The sequence below is a fragment of the Cheilinus undulatus genome, linkage group 6 (assembly GCF_018320785.1).
Source record: "Cheilinus undulatus linkage group 6, ASM1832078v1, whole genome shotgun sequence".
Taxonomy (NCBI): Eukaryota; Metazoa; Chordata; class Actinopteri; order Labriformes; family Labridae; genus Cheilinus; species Cheilinus undulatus.
The window spans coordinates 38,242,424-38,265,394 of record NC_054870.1 but is presented as its reverse complement, the minus strand read 5'-3'; the positions used below and the strand labels follow the sequence as shown (position 1 = coordinate 38,265,394).

General features: G+C 39.3%; 2 protein-coding genes across 2 annotated transcripts; one reads left to right on the top strand and one right to left on the bottom strand.

Annotated features, from left to right (window-relative positions):
• Window positions 1-2,174: 2,174 nt before the first annotated feature.
• Window positions 2,175-10,137, bottom strand: avpi1 (arginine vasopressin induced 1). The gene is made up of 3 exons (XM_041789251.1): window positions 9,879-10,137; window positions 5,668-6,034; window positions 2,175-5,560 (listed from the first exon to the last, which is right to left on the bottom strand). The coding sequence occupies exons 2-3, from the start codon at window positions 6,018-6,020 to the stop codon at window positions 5,308-5,310; spliced, it is 606 nt and encodes a 201-aa protein (XP_041645185.1). The 5' UTR covers window positions 6,021-6,034; window positions 9,879-10,137; the 3' UTR covers window positions 2,175-5,307.
• A 996-nt stretch (window positions 10,138-11,133) lies between these two features.
• Window positions 11,134-15,717, top strand: marveld1 (MARVEL domain containing 1). Its single transcript, XM_041789254.1, has one exon. The coding sequence runs from the start codon at window positions 12,476-12,478 to the stop codon at window positions 12,974-12,976; it is 501 nt and encodes a 166-aa protein (XP_041645188.1). The 5' UTR covers window positions 11,134-12,475; the 3' UTR covers window positions 12,977-15,717.
• The last annotated feature ends 7,254 nt before the right edge of the window (window positions 15,718-22,971 follow it).

Here is a 22,971-nt window from a genome sequence, read left to right as displayed (position 1 = left end):
GGGTAAGGAAGGAAAAATGGTCTGCTATTTAAGTACTATTCTTTATGAAATATGAGATAATTTAACAGCGCTGAGTCTCAAACAGTTTTTCAAATGAAAAATAGCTCCAGGGAGGGAAAATAACTCTTTGAAGAAACTGCTAACAATTCACAGACATAAGGAACAAAACTATCCAAGCAGATTCAGCTTTCTTTAAAAAACACATTAAACTTAAAAATATTTTACCTGCCAAATAAATGAAGAGAGAAAGTCATAATTCCAAGAGACATTTGAATAAAGTAGTGAAGTATGCTTATTCTCCTGTCTCCATCGCTGACCATGAAGAATGAGCCGAGGCACATACAGTAGCAGAGAAATATTGCTGGATCATCACTCCACATCTCATCTGCAGTCAGGAGCTTTATGGAGTGTATGGAACGTTGAGATAACCTATACACGGCACTAAAATGACATTTTTCTGTGCAAAGAGCTGATTTTACACAACAAGGTGAGAAATCAGCAAATTGAGGATTAGCTTAAACGGCTGCTTTCTCTGCATTCAGGGAGACAATCTGGGTTTTAGCACTTTACAAAGCTGCCTTACAGATGCCCTGGTCTTATGTTGCACCAGGCAGCTGGAGGATTCACTGAAAGGGCTTCATCCTCCAGGTGAACTGTGAATGTGTTGGCGTCCCACAGGAAGGCGCCGGAGGAGAGGGATGGGGAGGAGGACATCTGGTGGATTTAGGGTAATCCCATTCAAAATAGTCAATGTTTTGTGTTGCTGAAAGGATAAAGCCCTTCCTGTCTATTTTTATCGATTCAGTGGTGATCCCGGTTTCTGACCGGGCTGTATGGAATCTGGGTGGAAGGATGGAAGAAATAAAGTTTAAACTGCATGGTGAGATTAGTGGTAATGACGGGCCGCAGGTCAATAGTCTAATCTGTTCTATGGCAGGATACTGTCTGAGGGTTTTGACACATGTATTAGGTTAGCTACACACTAGATCATTTTAAGCCTAGTTTTAGGCCTGATTTGCCAACTGGGGTAACTGGAATTGCCCAACCTGGAATCACTTCCAGGTTGGGCTACCTCTGAATGAATACCCATGATCGCCAATAAGACTTAGCAGACCTGGTACATTAGCACAGCTCTACTATTGTCCTCTTGTCGTATCACCCAGGATTTCATCCCTGTTCTTTATCTTTTTTCACTGCAAAACACAACTCACGCCAGCACAGCTATGAGGGCGTTGATCATCTTTCATTTTTGTTTTCCTATGATGTCATGTTTGATTATGTGGGTATCTGTGAGATCTTGTGTTGGTGGATTCACCACTGTAAAGTCATTACCAAGAAAAGCAGTTGCTTTGTCTTGAAATCTGGTCGAATTTTGTGTGTGCATTTTAAGGATAATGTTAATAATGCATCTGTGGTCTTCCACATTTTTAAGATTTGAGATAGTAGCAATTTGTCTCTTGATATGGACCTGCCCTCCGAGCCACACTAACATACTCTGACTTCTGAAGTTTTCTGTGGTTGTCCTGCTATGGATGACAAGTATGAATGCCCTGTCTCTGTGTTGTGGCCCTGTCTTCAAAAATTCAATCTTTTGTGCCATCTGGTGGCTGCAGTCTGACTCACATTGAGAGTTTGCCTCTAAATAGAACCACTAGAGGGCCACATTTGGAAAAGAAGATGTAGAATATATTGCTTAATGCTCTTAATTTGAGGCTTTCACAGCTTTTTCACCAGTGGTGCTGTGATTGAACTCATCCAAACAGCATGCATAGGGAAACAAAATGTGTAATGGTGCTCTGTTTATAAAAAAATATATAATTAGATGGTTTTAGAAAGGTGCTTTACATCCAACTGGTCCAGTGCAGATGCTCTGTGGTGCACTGTGGCTAAAAGCTGAAGCTTCTTAGTGTATATCTGAGTAAACTATGAGAAAAATATTCTGGGTAACTGTTAAAATGCAGCCAAATTAGTCAAATAATGTTTGATTTTATAAGAGAGTGCATGTTAGAAAATTCTAAAGTATAGTTTAGATCTTATATACTCTGTTCAGAGATGAAAATGAGTTGTATACACCCAAAATGGACCCCAGTAAAAGTAAAAGCAAAGAGGAAGGCCAAAAAAGTACAAAGATCTCAATTATTTATTTCAAGAAATCTAAAAATTACACATCAAACAGTGTTGTGAAAAAAGTCTATAAAGTTTCAGCAATGTGAAAGCATTGGTAACACTGTTTTTCATAGGCATAGTTGATTTTACACTGTTACCCTGAACATTTTCACAAGAACATTTTGTATTCAAGTGTTTTCTTCCCTGCAGACTGAGGTGAAGTGTGAGTTTGGCCTTTTAGCTAGGACTTTTTGGTCTCTAGGCAGAGTCGACCACATGGCTCCTTGGAATAACAACAAACCAGTGACTGGCTTTGGCTCCTGGCGTCAATGTTGAATCATCGGAATCTTTTTTTTTTTTTTTAAGGTGTTGACTGGAGTTTGAGCTGACACCTCTAAATGTGCAGTGGGGTGCATGTTTGCTAGTTTTCATCAACATCTCATAACATCAAACAATAACAAGTTTTACAAATAGTGTTTTTATCACCACATACATAGTGTTTAAAGTCAAACAGCACTTCATTAGAACATAAAATCAAGCTAGTAAAAATAGTGCATCATCTTTCACACATCATATGTGGTTTTCAGCTAAAATCCACCACCAGTGTACAAGGGGAGTGTGAGGGGAAAGATGTTTGTAGGAAACAACATAAGGCAGTAATTGAGAGGCAGTGACAATAAAAGAGTGCATTGCATAAGTATCACCCCTTTAGGACTTCCATGTGTTACTAAAGTATAATTATAAATTAGAAAAGATTTCATAGTCTATGAGATAGACCTACTGAACAGTTTAAAAAGTTAAAATTGGTAGTTAGAAGGGAGGGGACATGATATGCAAAATTATTTTGGGAAAACATAGCATGCCATCGCCTCCTTTCATGTTACAACGGTGTAAATAAAGAGGATCTGTTAATTTTTGACCAAAAAACTTAAATGTTTCAGAAAAAAGTAATACATTTTCACAAACTAAGACTTCATTTTTTTTCTAATTATAACGTACAACATAGCCTCTTGCATGAAGGGAACTCAAACCAGATGAAACTGGTTTCCTTACATTAGTTCTGCAGTTGACAGTCTAAACTTGGATTTTTTAGCCCAGAATCATCACAATATCATTAGCATCTGGGGATATTGCTGTAAAGTGGGGATATTCAGAAAAAAACACACTGACAGCATCCAGGAGACAACTGTGATTTTTTAAAGATATATTTTGGGCTTTTTGTGCCTGAACTTGGAACAAAGGACAGCGGATAAGAGTTGGAATAGGGATGAAAGTGTGAAGAAGGGACATGTAGGAAAGGAGTCGCAGGCCAGACTTGAACCTGGGCCGCCCACATAAATGGGGCGACCTAGTTGCTAAGCTATTTTGGGTCCTCAAACTTGAAATTTTTAAGTTTATAAAGTCAAAATTTCCAGTTTTATACTTGATTTTTTTTTCTCATAATGACTTGACTTTTTAAACTTAAAATTTTGAGTTGCTTTCTGGTTAATTTATGACTTAAAAACTCAAAATTTTCTAGTTTTTTCTAATCCTTTTTATTTATCAATTGTTTCTGTTTTTTAGAGAGGCCCTTTTTAATCATGTGATATTGCTTACACTTTTTTGTTTTTTTTGCATCTATTGAACTTACTATTCTAAAGCATGTAAATGCCATTCTCTTGTTAGTGTTTATCTAGGACAGTGGTTCTCCACTGGTATAGCCTCAGCACTCACCAGTTACTTAAATGACCAATTGTGACATTAAATTACAATGAATTGAAAAAACCTGCACATTTATTTCATGAATAAAGTTGCAGTTTGGATCTTGGATGGAACAAAATATATCAGTGACAAGAGATTTCCCCATGATTACAGGTATTTTTTTTTTTGCAAATTTTCAGATATCTTAAGAAATTACCTTGTGATCATGGGAAAAGCAGCTTTGTTATTGCAAGAAAAGGAGATAAATAAGTTTATATACTGAAAACGTTTAAATTTTCATGATAAAATAAAGTCAAATAAAATGTATGGATGTATTTCCATTAAGGACTGCAGTACTTCAAATATCTTTTGATGCCATTTTTCTTTCAGACACACACTCACCACCCACTGAAAACAGCTCTGCGACCCACTTTTGGGTCCTGACCCACCAGTTGAGAAACACTGATTTAGGATATGAAATGTCTAGCAATACTATATTTATGTCAGAGAACTGAGCACTATTGGGATTGTGTTGTTTGTGTGCAACCCCCCCAAAATAACTGGATATTTGTTTAAAAAAAAGAAAAAACAGGTGTCAAATGTGTAAAAGCTACATTACGCAGCATTACCCTTATGGGGTTTTTGCCTGAAATAACCTTTTATGGATGTTGCACATCGCAAACAAATTTATATTAAATGCTGTCTGATATCTATTCTATGTCTGTCAAAGCTTTTTCTATTCTCCCAGGTCTAAATCAAACAACTAAAACTTGTTTGCTTCCAAATAATGACTCTGTACTAAGTAGCGTTATCTAACCTCTATGTGACTCGTGCTTGCAGCTCTTTCTTTCTCTCACTCGCCCCCTCTCCTCTTCCTGGGAGCCCAACAGCTGTGCGGCACACACCAGTGGCTACTTTTAACTTTTTTAGGACACGTATTGATCAACCGTGAGTGTTTCTGTCCTCTGTGTCCTACATAACCAGCAGAGTGGAACAGATGGTTTGTCGTGATGATTGGCGTGCATGATTGGTTTTGCCATTTGGTGGGCGGGGCTTAGAATGATGCAAGGTAGCAGAGGGAGAGGTGGATTGTTTTGGTCCGTTGAAATGATCATGCAATTTTCTGCTATTAATCAAATGGTAGAAACTTAACTAAGGCTATTTAAACTTTGTGTTTTAGCACTCTACAATGTGGAAGAGTTAAATGAGGTGAATGCTTCTGCAAGGCATTGCAAAGAGATCTACCAGGAGCAAGTCAGAGGTTTGTGCTGCATTTGTTGTAACACAGATGGAGATGGGTCTCCCAGCTTCTGATCAGAGCTGTTAGGAGGCCAGTAGATGCCTGTTGTGTTCTTTCAACCAACAAATACAGTATCCATTGTAACTGTGAAGGTATTTCCTTAACTGACTGTTGTTTTAACCTGGGTCAAGTTTCTGAACACATCAGGGAGTTTTTTCAGGAGAGCCATGCAGGTTGTGCTGACTTAGACTTCGTTTCCTTTAAAAAAGAAAAGTCAGAGGTCAGTGGAGTATTCTGTGGAGGTATCTCTCTGGGTTATTCTCTCCTCCTTTTCTTAGTCCTGAGCTGGTTCGAACTGGTCTCTCAGACGTTCCTGCAGGGCCCTGAGTTTCAGGAAGTCCTGCTCTGGCCCCTGTACCTCTTCCTGTTGCCCCTACAGAAGTGTGTTGGTGAGGCTCTGGACTGCCACCTGCCTCAGAATCGCTCTCCTCCATGGTATCCTTCCTCTGGCTGCTTGGCGAGCTCTCCCCAATCCTAAACATAAATATTTTTGTTCAAAACATGGACACCACATGATAAAAAGTCATTGTTTATTGTTGTGAATGTAAATGAAATCAAACTGGGTTGGCAGTATTTCCTACTTTAGGTGATTGAAGGCTCGCAGCCAGTGCGAGCCCAGCACATCCCTCCCGTTAGTCCTCAGTCCTCTCCTGTGACTCCGAGCCCTCAGTCCTACCAGAGCCTGAGCTAGCTCTGCCTCGTCTCCATGGCCCCAAACCAGCTGGGCCCTCTGCTCTGCATCCTGGTCCCCTGCTGCCCTAAACAGTCTCTGGAGCTGCCACAGATTCACGTTGCTGAAAATGTTCCCAGAGCCGGCTTTCCTGCTCCGCCTCTCAGTCAGCCGCCACAGCGAGGACGGGCCTGCCACCAGGGAGGCAGGAGGTGGAGAGGCAGGTCCGGTATCCATCCGGAGACAGACAGGGATAGGTGGCATGCACTGGCTCTACACTGAGGAGAAATCAGGAGATGATCTATGTCAGTACACAGTGTGATAAAAGGAAGTGAACAGTATTGGATGAATATTGGAGAAATGTACTGAAAATCAGAAAGGCTATGACTGGCTTTTAAACATTTAGGACAATCTTGACAGTGTGTGTGTGCAAGCATCGTAAAGCAGACTAGTCTCTAATAAATTATTATGACAATGTGACTAAAACTGGACTGTTTCCTGGAACAAACATTCCCCTGCCCAATTTGTAATCATGTAAAATACCAAATAATCCGATGTTAATTGATGGTTGCTTTGGTCTAATATCACAGTGGTTCTCAAGTGGTGACTCACACACTTGAGAACCACTGGTGTGGAGGGGTACAGATATAAAGGCAAAATTAATCTAGAGCCTTTATCGAGGACACAGAAACATACATTATATCTTCCATGCTGACTCTGTTAAACTTTCCACGGTGGGTATGTACATTAGCAAACAGTTAAGAAAAGCAACATAATGCAATCAATGCAAACACATTAAAGAGAAGTCTAAATGTTGCAAAAAAAAAAACAAGTTTCCTCCCATTTGAGTTTTTCTATGTGGATAACTGAAACCAGTGCATGCATGTGTTTTATTATGAATATTGGTTTCCATGTTAATATCAGCCTAACATGAATTTTGATTGTTTTCTAAAGATCGGGACAAATTGACACATTACCATGGGAAAGCCAGCTTTATCATCTCAAGATGACAAGATTGAAAAAGTCAAGATCTCAAGAACACACGCCAAATTTACTGCAGGGGAAATGTGAATAACAGACAGACTTTTTTGTCAATTTTTCCAGGCACCGTTCCCAAATTGAAAACAGCTCAGTGATCCAGTTTTGGGTGCTGACCCACCAGTTGGAAACCACTGTAAGATAGTATGCAATGCTGAAGTACAGTATTGATAAATCTAGATACAGACCATCTGCTTTAATGATCATACACAGTACTGAGAAAAGCTCAGGTGTAGGGTTACATATGGTTATAGTGGAATACCAGTTATCCAATCAGATCTCTTGATCAGTTTGTTCTGAGTGGAGGTAACTCTTGTATAACTGACAACAAAAACAGAACAACATAAGGAGTAAACAAGTGCAGACTGCGTCACAACACCGTTATACATGGAGCTACCAGTCAGCTTCACCTCCTCTGCTCTGATTCTTTAATCCTTCTTTGGAAGTGAGTGACGAGTCTTTGCTCTAAAGCCCATTAAACTGCAGATGGCAGCTGTATCTCCCTTTACTCGCATACTGTTTTAAGTGGGACACTAACACAGGTATTAACTGTAACAAAGACCAGGAACTACATGTGTGTCAGCAGCCTTTCAACTCGAACAACCTTCTTCAGGTTGGCAAAACAATTTTGAGGTCAGCTTACTGGATATCTTTGGAGCTTATGACAACAGATTATCTCACTGAGGAACATCGGGAGCTAAAATCATTTGCCAAGTTTCTCTTCCATTATGATTTAGTTTCCACAACACCGTTGTTAAACCTTAAAGGACTGGATCTGAGACTTTCCTCATTAAGTGAGATTCTGGTGCCATGTAAAAGCATTTTTATACAGAATAAAGCAAGACAATACAAACAATACTAATTTTCTCAAAGCAAAGTAAAAACATGTTTTCATTGGGTCTAACATCCATTAAATCAGTTCTAGCAGGGAATATGAAAACCGACTCTTCAAAAGGTTTTTTTAATAATTGAGTGCTTGATCCCATGTGTTCTGTAAGGAAATAATCACTGCAGATCTTCAGACATTAACCATAAGCTGCTATGAGCAAAAAGAAAAAAATACGTTTAAATTGCAGGAATGTGTCATCAAAATTTGAGTGGCATGAACAGATATCAGGAGCCAATGTCATCTGTTGGGTCACATCAGTTAAATCCTGGCATCTGACAAAAAACTGCTGAATCAAATAGATCTTTACCTGGATAAAGGAAGTCATCTATTGGACAAACTTTGATCTGGATTTATGGTCAAACATGAGTAACAATGTTGTCTTACTAAAGGTCTTACACCAAAAGGCATGCTGAAAAAACATTGGCTAAAATGTTAATTTAAACATTGGTATCATACTGGCACTAATTTCAAAACTGGTGCATCTGTAAAGAACAACATGTAATGTATTTTTGCTTTAGGGTTAGCTGAGATCGAATAGTGCTTAAAATTAAAGTTTCATTGCACACTTTATTGAGGCACAGCCAGGTTTCTGTAATTATAAACAGGACTACTCAGCATGTTTTTGCAAGTTAGCAGCAACCAGAGGACAAGCACTTCGCAAAATACAGACTATCCATAAACATTTTTGTGGCACACATAAAAAAGTTTAAAACCACTAATTTTGACCATACACAGCAGAAAAGGAGTTTTATTTTCATTCATCAGACAAGAAAAAAAAACTCTCGTGTCTGAATTTCCCTTATAATCTCATGCCCAATCACTCTGATAAAAAAAGAAACCATCCCACAGCGGGTGCTCTGATTCCGCACCTTGCTTCCCTGTGTATTAGCACAGCTATCATTATGATGGTGATTTTTTTACACATGCATGCATCCTCCCAATGCCTTGAATCTTTAGATACCGTGTACCATGGGGCACTGGGGTCCATGCCCATTCTTAAGTCCTAAACTCATCTTTACAGTCTATATGATTAAGTCGGATGGCCCTCATTATTAATCCTAGGCTCAACCATTGGCACATCTTTATTTACAAGGCAATACTCAATCAGCTTCCCTCGTAGGTGTGATTTTATGCATGTGAAAAGTGCTGGGAGCTAGTCCTCACTCTGTGATTCAGTCACAAGAGATACTTTAGCTATCTGTGCCCAAAGTGTGTCTTGAAATGGGTAAAAGTAGACTGAAGGCATTGAATGACTCTGAGCTCTGTGACTTAGGATAGGTTGATAGGTTGATCTGTGTTTTTATCTGCCATGTGTCATGTCTTGTGTTGCTGCCTGTCTTCACCAGGACACTATTGTAAATGAGATCCTTGATCTTAATGAAGTTTAAATAGTTAAATAAATAAATTACTGTTTGATTTTTTACTAACAAACTTATTTTAAGCACTGGTACTGGGTCAACCCTAGTCAAATAAATATTTTAAAATTTGAAGGCTACTCTAACAGTACTTTCAAGAAATATAACCATATACAGTCTTTGAATTGTTTTTCCTCCAATGATAAACAAAATGTACTAAACATTAGCTCATATTTATCATATAAACATGACTAAAAAGTGTGAAAAGCTTAGTCGTACTTTGAGGTTTGAACTTATGCAGTAAGAGTTCGGCATACAATATATTCCTTTATTTATATTCAGTTTTCTAACCTCAGGACTGTTGTTGGGTTATCTTAGCTGTCAAAAAATACAGGGAAATGCAGTTTATGATCAAAAATGACCACCAATTTGCGCATTACTCCCAATAAACGTTAATGGTTTATGTAAGGACATAACTGGAGTTTTACGTGTACAGTAATCGATATGTGGCTCAGCCTCACAAAAGCAAACACACAATCCAAGACCTATTTCGTGACATAGACGTAGGTTAACAATGACAGGCTTTTCTGTTATCGCCCTCTCACCGGTTTGTTTACAGTCTGCTTACAGCTTGCTGTTAGCATAACGGCTAACTGCTGCAAAACCACAGCATCCAAAACAAAAATCCGAGAATAGGAAACCTAATGTGTTTTCAACATTTTTACTGATCAGATTTCACGACTGATAACTGGGTGTACTAGCTAGTCCATGCTGTGTTTTATTAGGCTAAAGAGCAATCCCGTGAGGGTCATGTGAGAATGAAGAGTACAGTGTGCTTACCACAAGATCTGCAGAGATAGTCAGGGCACTAAAGCTCCTACTGCATCTTCCTCCGCGTTGCTCCTTCTCATTGAAAACTGTCACAATGGCTGAATATACGCAAGAGAACTCTGTTTATCCAGCTTCACCTGCACTTCATTTCTGTCCTTGAGGCGCCTGTCAATCACAAATCAATGTTGCGTAAGGACCAATGAGTTAACGGAAATTCTCGATCTCCTCCTGCTGGGGCGAGGACACGGCTCTACGTCAACCAATAGGAACGAGAAGAGGGTGGCGGTTGGTCCCGCCCCTTGGCCACGTAGAGTGTGAGCGCTGAAATCCATTGACGTCAATGAGGCTGGCTGGCACGGGAAGCGTCTGTCAATTATGTGAGAGGGAGGCAACATGTGAGCATCCTGAGATGAAATACGACAACAGGATGACGCAGTATGAGCTCCTGAAGATAAACATTAACAGAACTTCTGCTTTTTCACACTGAGTCATTGTCGTATTTTAGTCCCAGTGGATTAAAACTAATATTGACGAAACAAAGACACGAAAACACCGTGCTAGTCAGAAACGTTCAGGTCTTACCCTCTCTACGCACTTTCTTTCTTCTTGTTCGCCCTTTGAATTAGGTTTGCTTAATAGTTACTGGCCTTTGACATTTGACATGTTCTTTTATGTTTCAGCTACAAATCATTTGTTAGTGATACACGAAATATAAGTAAATTATTTTTTTTAATCATTTCTGACATTTCAATAAAAGGATAAGCAAGGGCTTTACAGAGCAACAATGCATTCAGACATGTAATAAAGAAACCTAGAAACAAGCCCCAGAGAAAGACTTTACCACTGGGCAAAGGCAAACTTGGTCATGCTGTTGTAGTATTAAAGCTTTAATTGATTAAATATAAAAATTTGGAGAGCAGTCTGGCTGCAGACCCTATGTTTATACTGGCTACTCACACCCCGTTCATCTGAGGGAGGAAATACTATTATTTGCCTGTACAAGGTATTTCCAGTTTAGATCTTTGTTTCAATCAACTTTATTCATTAACAAAATCTGGCAGTTACAATAAAATATAAAATAACCAAATCACAAACATCACAGACTAAGAAACAATTCATTAAAAAAAATAGAAAAAGGTTGATCCAGGATAAAGTTATGCATAAATCTGTTTTAGGAGTAGTTACATGAACAGTTGCTTGCTTTAGCTTTTTTTTTTAACTTAAGCTAATGCTAACAAAGCTATGCTAGCTACGTAATTAACATTACTACATAGCCCAATGTATCCAAGTTAGCTTTAGCAATGCAAGCTTTAGGAAACATTGCAAAAGCTAACATAGCTACATAGCTTATAGCTACTTTGTGTGCTTAGCTTTAGCTTTGGGGCTGTGTAAGCTATGTTGGCTGTGTGGGAATGTTTTCATGGAAGACAAGCTTTATTCCTGCAACCATTTACTGGGTTTCATTAAACATTTTGTAATTAGGTCTGCAGGTCAGGTTTTTGACTTTTAACTTTTGTTATCATAATCCTTACCTTAACCCTGACCCAAACTCTAAACAAATTTGATTTCAAAAGTTGTAGTTATTTCCACTATGAGATAAACAGCGTCTCAGACGAGTGGTCGTGAGAGTGGCTGTTTGGAAAACACCAAAAACAAATTAATATAAATTAGTTGCATTTTAAAATCTGCCTGGACATTTCTATAAAATTGCTTAACAGCTATTTTTTGGTTGGTTTTGTATCATGTTACAGGTAGTACATTGATGAATAAAGATTTAAAAGGAGGGAGAGCAAGGATGTGGGGGGCCCTATGCCTGCGTTTTCCTGGGGCCCCAAAATTGCTAAATCTGCCACTGAGTTATCCAGATCTTTTAGAGTGGAACAAAATAAGGTTTAAAAAATACTCATTGTGACTCTATAAAGCAATTTAATTTGTATGAATGAATAAAAAACCTCACCTTGCTTTACCTTTGCATCCTTTTTTGGTGCAAAACTTACCACTAGAGGAGCCATACTCTACCAATTTAAGGATTAAGATTTTGTTTTTATGACGTCAATTCTGAGATGCAATTAAAAACATGTACAGTAAAGTCCCGTTTCCTGTTTACATCTTAAATTTTAACTACCAAAAGCCCAGTCTCAATCAGGTCTTTCTGTGAATAGAGGAGGAGAAAGGTCATGGCCCACATCCCGGGGGAAAGTCTTGCTTCAGGAAACACATTAAAAGATTGAATGAATGGATGGTCATGGATGAGCTTCCAGAGGAAGAGGAGGAGGAGGAGGAGGAGGCTTTGGGTTACGGGCCGCCCCCTCTCCATCACCCAGCCCCCCAAACACAGACGCTACATTCACCAGAGGAAACGGAAAAGACGAAACATACAAGAAGCTTTTTCATTTTAAAACCCCGGGGCTGTGGAAAGAACAGAGAGTTCCTTTTTTAAACCTAAACTTCTTCACTCTTGGCTCCGTCTTTACACCACTAAATCCGGACTTCCTCTCCCGTTATTTCCACGCTTTGCCCCTCTCCTCCAGCTGTTTGCAGCTGGCACAAAGCACCCGCCCTGTTTGGGGGAAAAAGACACCGAGAGTGACTGGAGGTGGAGAGAGATGCCACCCGAACCTCCACAGACGTCGCAGGTGAGGAAGAACATCCTGAAGTTCCTCAAGAGTTTTCTGGGAGTCGTCCGGATTCTGCAGATAGTTTTCGGAGCAGGGCTTTGGGTCCCCATCGCCGCTAACAAGTACGATGGCTCCATCCACTTCGTCCTGTTCGTGGCTGTCCTCTTCTGGCTGCTCACCCTCGCCCTCTTCTTCCTCACTCTCCTGGGGAAGCAGGACCTGGTGCCTCTGCTGGGAGGGGAGCGCTGGTTGTGCACCAACTTGGCGCACGACGTGGCCGCCGCCTCGCTCTACCTTCCGGCCATCGGGGTCATTATCCACAAGATGGAGCGCTACACTTACTGCACCCTGGAGCAGTACATGCACTCGTGTCTGTACAAGGTCTACCTGACGGCCGCCGTGTTCGCCTGCCTCTGCTCCCTGGCTTACCTGCTGTCTGTTATTTATGGCGCGTGCAGGAAGTGTCGAGGGGAACAGACGGTCATCTGAGGGGACTGATGGCTACAGGAAGGGGTGAGGGGTGAGGAGAGAGGGGAGGGGGGTCTCCACAGCAAGATGAGGAATAGTTAACTTCACTGTATTTTAACTCAACAGGTTTATTTCTGTTGTCTCCAGCTTTGGATGATGCAAAATCATCAAACATCCCTCAGTGGCCTTACAGTCAGTGATGCTGACATGAAAATACCAAAGCAGATTATTGTGGGTGTTTGATTGAAAATTGTACGAGGAATGAAAGGACCAAACCCATTTTTGAACATACACTACATCTGTAAATGTAAAGGTAAAGCCATGCCTCAAAGCCTTGTTTTTCAATTTGTAAATCAGTGTTCCCTATAAGTATACGAAACAACAGCAGTACTCTTGTAGCTTATATTTGTTAACTGAAGAGTTTTCCCAACAACAGTATTAGTATTGGATTAAAATGTTCTATTATATATTGGTGAGTAAGTCAGTCACTACATAGATCCAGCACAATACTTTTAATCTTTTTATTTCAGGTAAACTATGGCATTGTCTCCTACAGAGAGTTTGCATAGAAGTGCATGATGACAATTCTAATGACAAACACCTAAGTGCAAGTGCAGTAAACAATCAGGCTTTGAGTGCTTTTTCATATGTGGTACCAACTCAACTTGTCTCAAATCTCTGTTTTGGTGCCAGGTACTCTTTTCCTTATCACAGATCATACTTTGATAGCACCTCCTTATCGCTGGGGTCGTCATAGTGCAGATGCACGAAACTGGTGTTTATGTTCAAGTCAACAACACTGAGGCGATAGTGTACCTGGTTTTCAGCCACAGCTTTGTTACATAGCAAGGAGGCGTGTTTTGTTCCAGAGCCGGCTGCAAGAGTCAAATCAAATGCTACTTAAAAATACAGGGGAGTTTGGGATAGTCATACAACAGTATGAGATAGAAATGTTCCTAGTAAAATAATTTTATACCCGGTTACGGCAAGTTATAAGTGTGTTTAGCTTTTTGTATAAAAGGTGCAGTGTGTAATATTTAGCCTTGTAGCATTTAGCAAAGCAAACTTGCTAAAAATGAAAATGATATTTATGTAGGCCTGTCTAAATAAGTGTTAAATCACCTGGATATGACATTCTTTTTTATCCGTATTAACTTAGGAAATGCCTTTTATTCATACATGGGGAAGGTCCCCTCCATAGGCGCTGCCATCATGGATTTTTGCATGTTCCAACAGAAGGAACGAAATAATAATAAATCAGTTTTATATAGGTGATTAAACACTAATTTAGAAAGGCCTGCTCACAAATATAAATAAATATTATACATTGTACCTTTAAAACAAGTAAACATATTCTGTGATCAAACTTCACATTGTAACGGAATGTGGCTTACGGTGACAGTGCTGGCTGTTTTTTGCAAGTTGACGTCCACATTCCTTAACCAAGGACGACATCCCAATTTGCTGAAATACACTGTTCCAATGAAATGCTATCGATGCTATCTGCTCACCATTGTTTACATCAGATTAAAGAGCATAATAACAGTGCAGCATTAGTCATTAAGAACAACTCCAGGGGCTGCTTCCTTGGTAGGAAAACGAGGTCGCATTGAGGTGGAAGGGTACCAAAATGAAGTATCATTATCTGTGTCGAAATTTGGTCCAGTAGTTACCGGATGTGTTGGTACTGGTACCATGTCGGTATTGGATTTCGATACTCATCACTACTTGTAATTCTGGTGCCGACTACCAAGACTTGTTTCACCAGAGGTGATATCAAGATAGTACCAGATACCAGGTACGATCCCTAAAAAAGTGAGCAGAGTTTAGACGAGTTGAGCAGGTACTGACTAGTGAAAAAGCACCATTTATCACCAACTCCATTTCCTCTTTTCATCTTGCCAATCTAACTATAAATACTTACCAGAACACTCATCTTGGCCTTGCATTGCTAACCACTTCCTTTACAAGAAGTCCTAAAGAGTTTGCTGTCACTTCTGGAGGCTTAGTGTCATGGTTATGAGATGATTATGTAATGGTAACAAATAAAAACACTGCCGCACTAGTGGTGAATTGTCAGCAAGCAATTTCTCCCCCTCTTAATATGTATGTTTATATCTTCATGGTATCAGATAGATACTGGCTGATATTCAGGACTATCTCTATCTCGTGCTGACATTGAAGTAGAGGAGGAAAGCAATGTGCTAAGCAGCCTTGAATGAGAGTCTGAATGGAGGTATGATAGGAAGGCAACATGCATCTATGATAGCATAAGTCTATCATGTTAAAGCTTTGTCTCCATCTATTATTATAATGTAACTTCCCTCATAAAAAGCATTAAAATCCTCTCCTAACATCATGTGCAAGAACAGTTTCCAGTACATTGCTACTTAACGTGCTGTTTTGTAGATTAAATCCTCCTACAGGACAGATGTTATTTTTGGTTTTAAAAGGGATCTTTTTTATTATCTTTTTAAAGTATATATTTTTATGTATTTACTTGTTTTTGTATGACAGCAAACTAAACTGAACAATGACCAAAGAGTGTTGGACTATAACACTTTGCTTTTGTTTTTGTTCTGGCAAAAGAAAGTTTTATCGTTGCCTTCTGACAGAGTTCTGTTTACTTTAAAAAGTGATGTTTGAATTGATGTGATTGGTGCTACAATATGTATGCTGAACAAAAATACTCTTAAAGTGATCATTATGTAAAGCCTAAGAGCAAAAAATGTGGAGGAATAAAGACCAGAAAGTGAAATGTTTTAAGTTGTGTTGTTTGAGTTCAATACATTTAGAGGAAGAGCTTGGCTGCATGCACGCATCGTGCTTTTGGTGGCTTTCTGCAAATGAAACACAGATTTAGAGGGACTAATGACTGGAGCCTTGAGGAACTTCCTGTTGGGAGATAAAAGCCTCGGCCAATCAGCAGGGATCATTTATACGCTGCACCGCTTCACCACATGAAAGACAGAGACCTATGTGTGCCTGTAATAGACAACAAGAGCGTCTCTAACACGTGCACATCCATATAAAAAAGGTTTACGCATGTGCCATGTGACAGAAAAAGCATGTGTGTCATCCTACTGTTGTGAAAAAAAGTGTGTGTGTGTGTGTGTGTGTTGTGATCTGGAAAGAGGCTTGTCCTTACCGGAACAGTCTGTTGGGGTTCTGGAGGTGGGCTGATGTTCAGCCAATGAAAATGAAGCCAAGCATTGGAAGATGATTCAGTATCTCGTCTGTTCAGAATAATACAGCAGACAAGTAGCATAAATATACTGTAAAAGCAAGAAAGAGCTGGTATTATGTGTGAACAGCTGTTTCATTCTTTGATACATTTATGCTCATGCTTGCACACTTGTTGCTGGCAAACAACAAGCATTACTCACGGATACACTTCTCCTCTTTCTCATGCATTCTTCCACTTCAATGTGATGAGTTAATCTTGGAAAGGAACATAAAAAACAACAGTTGCATCACCACGGCTCCAGACCTAATAAAGGAAAACACAATATTGCAGAAAAGAGAAGAAAAAAGCAGCAGCATGAAAAAATTAAGCCAGTTGACAAGAAAAAAGAGAAACGTGTAGATTTCTTACCTTATTTAGTGCAAAAAGACCCAAGAAAGATATCATATAAACAGAGCTGCCTATAAGGGGCATAAAGAGGAGAGAGGGCCCAGATAAACAGGGGTCCATAGAGATTAGAATAAAACATGGTTTATTGGAAAATTAAGCTGTGACATTCTAACTTTTTAAAAACCTGAAAAAACACTATTTTTAAACCACTATTATAAAAGTGACATTTATTTATGCTGTGGTATTCTTCTAAAAAATGTAAACCTGTTTGCTTAAAACAGACTCAAAATGGGTTAAAAAAAAAGGCAAAAGTGGACAGAAAAGGGTGTGAAATGTGACTTTAATAAGTAGTAGACATAAGGTTAAAAGTGGCAAAAATATGTGTAAAGTGGCAAAAACTGACAGAAACAAATGTAAAAAGGGCAAAATAGGTATTAAGTGGCAAAAATGGGCAAAACAAACAATCAAATGCAGTTAGAATTGGCCAAATTGGCTTACAAAGTAATAAAAGGGGTAATTTGTGGCAAAAAGAAGTCAATAGAGGCAACAATAGGTGACAGAAAAGGGTTGAAATGGTATATGGGAGGAAAATTGGGTAAAATTGGATGAAAACATGACAAAAATTGGTTAAAAAAAGGAAAAATGGGCGCAAAGTGGAAAAAAATGGGCAGAAATGGTGATATTATGGGATTTAAGAATGAGCAAAATGGGTTTAAGTGGATAAATATTTCAAAAGTAGGTGACACAAAGTGATGAAAATGAGTTAAAATATGATAAAATTTTCTGAGCAACAGCAGTGAAAAAACACAAAAGTTGCACAAAATTGATTAAAAGTGGCAAAATGGGTGAGGAAAGGTGTTGCAGTGGGTTTAAATGTGGCTCATATAAATAACACTCAATAATAGTTTGACATTCTTTTCAGCTCGGAAATAAAGTAACTGTTAGCCAGGGCACTAGCCCCAGTGCTACTGATCTAACACATGCATTGTCACTATCAATAAAAATAACTGGCGAGGGCCCACTCTCTAGGTTTGCCAGGGGGACAACCAAATGTGTGTGCAGGGCAACATGTAAAGAAGGGGTCGACTGATCAGCCTGGCTGATTATTAGGGCCAGTATTATTGTATGCATCAACATTTCATTTTATAGATCACCAATAAAATAAATAAATTAAAAATGTGCCCTACATTGCCTCTGTCATAAGATGCTTCCCAGCCCGGCTCTAAATGATCTCCATCTTTATCATTTGCATCATTTAAATGATGAACACATGAATGCATCACCAGTTCTAATCCAGAGGAAGAAAATCTTTTTCTAAAACGCAGTTTTTTTGCTACATTAAGTTTGTCATAATTAGAAAAGTTACATTTAAATTCAAAGATTATACTTGTGTCAGGCTATTAAAACAATATGGCGCTACCTTGACAAACCCAATTCCAAAAAAGTTGGGACACCATGTAAAATGTTAATTAAACAGTGCAATGATTTTCAAAACTCATAAATCCATATTTTATTATATATTTTATTCACAGTAGTATATAAAGAGTATGTCAGATTTTGAAACTCAGCATTAGCTCATTTTGACTTTGAAGGCAGCAACACATCTCAAAAAAGTAGGGACGACAGGGCCATGTTTACCAGTGTGTAGCATCCCCTCGTCTTTTAACAACAAACGTCTGGGAAGCGAGGAGGTTCTATCAGCTCAACAGTCCTCAGTCTTCTTTGCTGGATTTTCACTTTATGATGCACCAATATTTTCTATTGATGAAAGGTGTGGACTGCAGGCAGGCCAGATCAGAACCTGGACTGAACATTTTGCTAAACATTTTGTGAAGCAACCCATTTGTTTTGGAATTGGGGTTGTACTTAAGTCCCATAGTACCTGTACTACTGGATAAAACAAACAGAAATGTTAAAATTTTTCCAGTTGTAGAGATAAATACTTCCCTTTACTGCTGTTGTACACAGCCACTTTGTGTCATTTTTAATGACTTAGTCTGCTTTATTTCAATAAAAGGTTTATTTTAAATGTAAAAGTCCTCACTGAAACCCTCTAATGGCTCATTTTACAGTAAATGCATATCTGTTCCAAATATTAGTTATCAATTTAATGACCTTCTAATAATGGTATCAGTATTAGATCTAAAAAAACACAACTAATATCTGTTGACTCTTAATGTAGGGACAGGAGCAGCTCAAACAGGAAGCAAGCCTTATTTATAATCAGTTTCAGCATTTTAAACTGTTTAAACTCCCTAATAGTTAATTTCTCTCGTCATTATTGTGTCATGCATCAGTACAAACATATGCTACCCTAAACCAGGATTACAGGGCACCATTATTGATGCTTGAAGGCATCTATCAGTGACAAAATAACGTTATTTTTGGAGCTTGAAACCAATGCTTCTAAATGACATAACCAGCATGTAATGTAATTCCCCTCTCTCTATTTTTAGGTTCATACTATATCCACTGTCCTTTTCCTTAGAAGCAGATTTATGAAATTCCAAAATAAATCTTAAAAAGAGGTTCAGTATGGAAAAAAAATAAGAGTCTGTACCAAGATATAAATAATCATTTTTTTCTGAGCCCAAACAAGTAACTTAACTGTTTTTTGTGCTGCATAACCAAGTGTTCTTGTTTTTTTAAAGGTTATTTTTGGACTTTACCTGTATTGGATAAGACAGCTGAAAAGAAACAGGAATATTAGGTAGCAGCTGCACACTTCTTTGGGCCCCTGCTGCCTGGGACCCAGAGGGCTGATCCAGATCACTAGGGAGGATACCTGGAGAGATGTGGGTCTGACGAAGGCCTGGAGGATCAGGAATACAGGACCAGGGCTGACGTGGCGAAGTTCCAAACCAACATACGCTCCCATACCTGACCTGGCAGATACCTCCATTTTGTGGTGATTTTGGTGCCCCCTGTGGTCAAAGAGTACTTCCTCTCTAAATTTTTGTCGTATGTTGCTACTGTTTTTCATAAGAAAATCCCATACTTCTTTATTTCAAATGTTTAAATTGAATCTTTCAGTGAATTTTAAATGTTTATCACACTTTTATTTGATGGTCCTGTTGGCTTTTTGTAGGTCACGTAGAATCATAATAAAGTTCCCCCATGTAACTTGAAGTAAATTATTTTACAATCTTATTATTCTGTTTTTTTTCCCTGAAGTTCTAGTAATCCTTCCCCAGTAGCCAAACAGCCAAAGTATGTCTAAACTACAACTTAAAATCAAGTTTATGGTTCTGTAATGCAAATAGTCTGCAGTGACAACAGCAAAACCAGCACAGGTTGTAAGGTGACATCTGTGCCTGGATTCACAGGAGTGTAAGGGTTAATGTCAACCAGCTGCAGCACTGGGATATAAATCTAGCACTTCTAAAGAGGGGGAAAGGAGTTCTCCCCCCGACCTTCTCCCCCTCTGAGATTTCCACAGAAGCGTCATCCTGTCCACGTGTCGACTCCTGTGGAAACACTGTTGTATACAACCACCACACAACAGGCCTTGTGCTGCACAAACAAAGCTCTGACTGCAGGGTTTGGTTTGATATTGAGAGAAATTCAGTGACTCATTTAAGCTTTGGATGACTCACAAGTTGAACATATGAGGACATTTAGGGTCAAAAAATGAATCCTCACATTCACCCTAAGAGTCCTTTTAAACTTGCAGTGTTAACAGCCTCTTTATTCTCACACAGTTTATAGATGTAAGGGTTTGCGTAAGAGTTTTTTTTTTCTTCAGTTCTGAAACATCATGTCCCGATCCAAACAAAGAACTCTTACAATCACATCACAGGTAATGACTTGAACATTTCACCTCCTGACATCATAGGAGGAGTTTGGGCACCACAGCTGAGAAGGTGGCAATTTGTTCCACCACACAACATGGTCTAAGGACATATAGAGCCAGGCGTTTCTCTTGATATTTACCTTGGCTAGTCAACCAAAGAGACGTTTCCTGTATGTGCTTTCCCACCCGTCTGCATTGGACCAGCCGTCTAATAGTCATGGTAACACTTTCAAACAGCTCTCTCTGGCTGTGTCTAAAAGCAGCGTCATACATACTGATGCCTTGGATGGAAGTAAATACTGTGCTATGAAAAAGCATTTCTTAATTTTTGCAAATTTGTCACACTGAAATGTTTCAGATCATCACACAAATCTTGATATTAGACAAAGATAACTTGGGTGAATACAAAATGCAGTTTTTAAATGATGGTTTCATTTGTTAAGGGAATAAAGCCATCCAAAACCTGCCTGGCCCAATGTGAAAAGGTAATTGTCCCCTAAACCTAACAACTATGTACCACCCTTGGTGATAACAACTGCAAGCATTTGTGAAAAACTGGCAGAGTCTTTCACATTACTGTGGAGGAATTTTGCCCCCCTCTTGTAGGGTTTTTGAGCAGGAATGGTCATGCCACAGAATCTCAATTGGATTTAAGTCCAGACTTTGACTCTTTGGCCGACAGTGGTTTTGACCTTGGAACTCTCATGGATGCCATTTCCACCCTGTCTCTTTCTCATTGTTGAATCAAGACCTACAGATTTTAACTGAGTCAAGTGAGGCCTGCAGGTCTTTCAATGTTGTTCTCGGTTTTTTTGTGACCTCCTGGATGAGTCTTCGATGTGCTCTTGGAGTAGTTTTGTTCAGCCCGCTACTCCTGGAAAGGTTCAACACTGTTTCAAGTTTTTTAAATTTGTGGATAATGGCTCTCACCGTGGTTATTTGGAGCCCCAAAGCCTTAGAAATGGCTTTGTAACCTTTTCCAGACTGATACATGTCAATGGCTTTGTTTCTTATCTGTCTTTGAATTTCTTCAGATCCTGGCATAATGTGTTGCTTTTTTGAGATCTTAAAGCCTGCTTCATTTTGTCCAACGGGCTCTTTATAAGTAACTCCTTGAGTCAGTGGGTCTGTCATAAACCAGGCCTGGGTGTGGCAAGTGAAACTGAACTCAGCTTTCCGTAAAGAATGTGGTTAATCAAAGTTAAGTCATGATTTAACAAGGGGGAGGTTACTTTCTTCCATACAGTAGAGCAAGGTAGGTTTGGATGGCTTTTTCCCTCATAATGAAATCATTATTTAAAAACTGCATTATGTATTGACCCAGGTTATCTTTGTCCAATATGAGAATTTGTTGATGATATGAAACATTTCAGTGTGAAAAGGAAAACACTTTTTCACAGCACTATACAAACTAGTTGATCCTGCCAGAAAATTGACATGAAAATGACTTACGTGATGCAAGACTGTGCTTTGAAATTACAGGTATGATCAGCATATTGACAAAGAATATCAAGAATATCTCTCTTCAAGTATGCAGGGAAACCTTAAAAATGTATCTTTGCTTGCATCTCTTAAAATTGAAATGTTCTTATTCTACCTGCTGCTTCAAGATGAAAATTTTACTTGTGATTAATTGCAACTAATGTCTCCATTTTGAAATTCCACTACTATTCAATTAAAACTGTTTCGTGTCTTTTTGGATTTTTGTGATTGACTTCTTGTTTGGATATAGGCCTGCCTCTGTTTTGAATGAAAATATGAACATTTGGCTGATTGAAAATTATGACTGACAGAAAAAGGAACTTACTATGGGATTGTAAAGAAAAAAGGGGACAGTATATATTGAAGTGTTTGACATCATGGGGTGCAGGTGACTTGTGACTTGTGAGTTTTGAAAGCAAAATGAGACATTAAGGAGCTGCTCTCAGATTTTCCCCTCATGATGTCATGTGGCGAGTTAGCCCCGCCCCCAGGTCCAGTTGGCCCTCCCTGCCTGGAAAAAAGTTCTGCCCTCCTCTTCTGATCCTAGGCTCAGGAGAGCCACACCCATTAGGCCACATCCATTTCTTGAGAAGGGCAGAGTCAGGGGCGGAGTCAGGCAGCTCATTAACATTTAAAGCTACAGACACAGAAACTGGGAAACAGGGCTAAGACAGAGGTTTTTTAGGGCGCACTCACACTAGGCCATCCGTATTGTGCCATATTCTAACCGTGCTGAAGCCCATCTGACCCCCCCCCCCCCTTGGCCTGCACTCACACTGCTCAGCGCATCCAGGCCTGGGCATGGATACGTCACACTCCAACGTCATCACACGAAGCATCCACCGCTGATGAATTTGTACGTGTTGATGACTCAGTATGCATAAATATTGTTTTTTAGGCTGTAAAATAGCAAAAGATTTATACAACATCTGATCTGACACCGAAGTTATTTTAGCTGACCTGGGATCAGTAGCTACGTTTACTGTACAGACCACAGTGAGGGGAGAGAGAGAGAGAGGGAGAGAAAGTGGTTCATGGCGGAGAATTATTGCTCGCATCATATAATCTGGAACTTGATCAGAGTTCCAGTTACTTCTGCTGAATAAAACCCCAACTTCTTAACTCGTATGAGCCCCTACAGTCATTCCTCTGCATGTCCGTGTACTA

Bases quoted from the DNA above. Each gene is read 5' to 3' on its own strand.
- avpi1 (XM_041789251.1), bottom strand. From the start codon at position 6,020: ATGCCACCTATCCCTGTCTGTCTCCGGATGGATACCGGACCTGCCTCT. The intron at 5,561-5,667 runs GTAGGAAATACT...ATTTATGTTTAG, and splicing joins CGAGCCTTCAATCACCTAAA to GATTGGGGAGAGCTCGCCAA.
- marveld1 (XM_041789254.1), top strand. From the start codon at position 12,476: ATGCCACCCGAACCTCCACAGACGTCGCAGGTGAGGAAGAACATCCTG.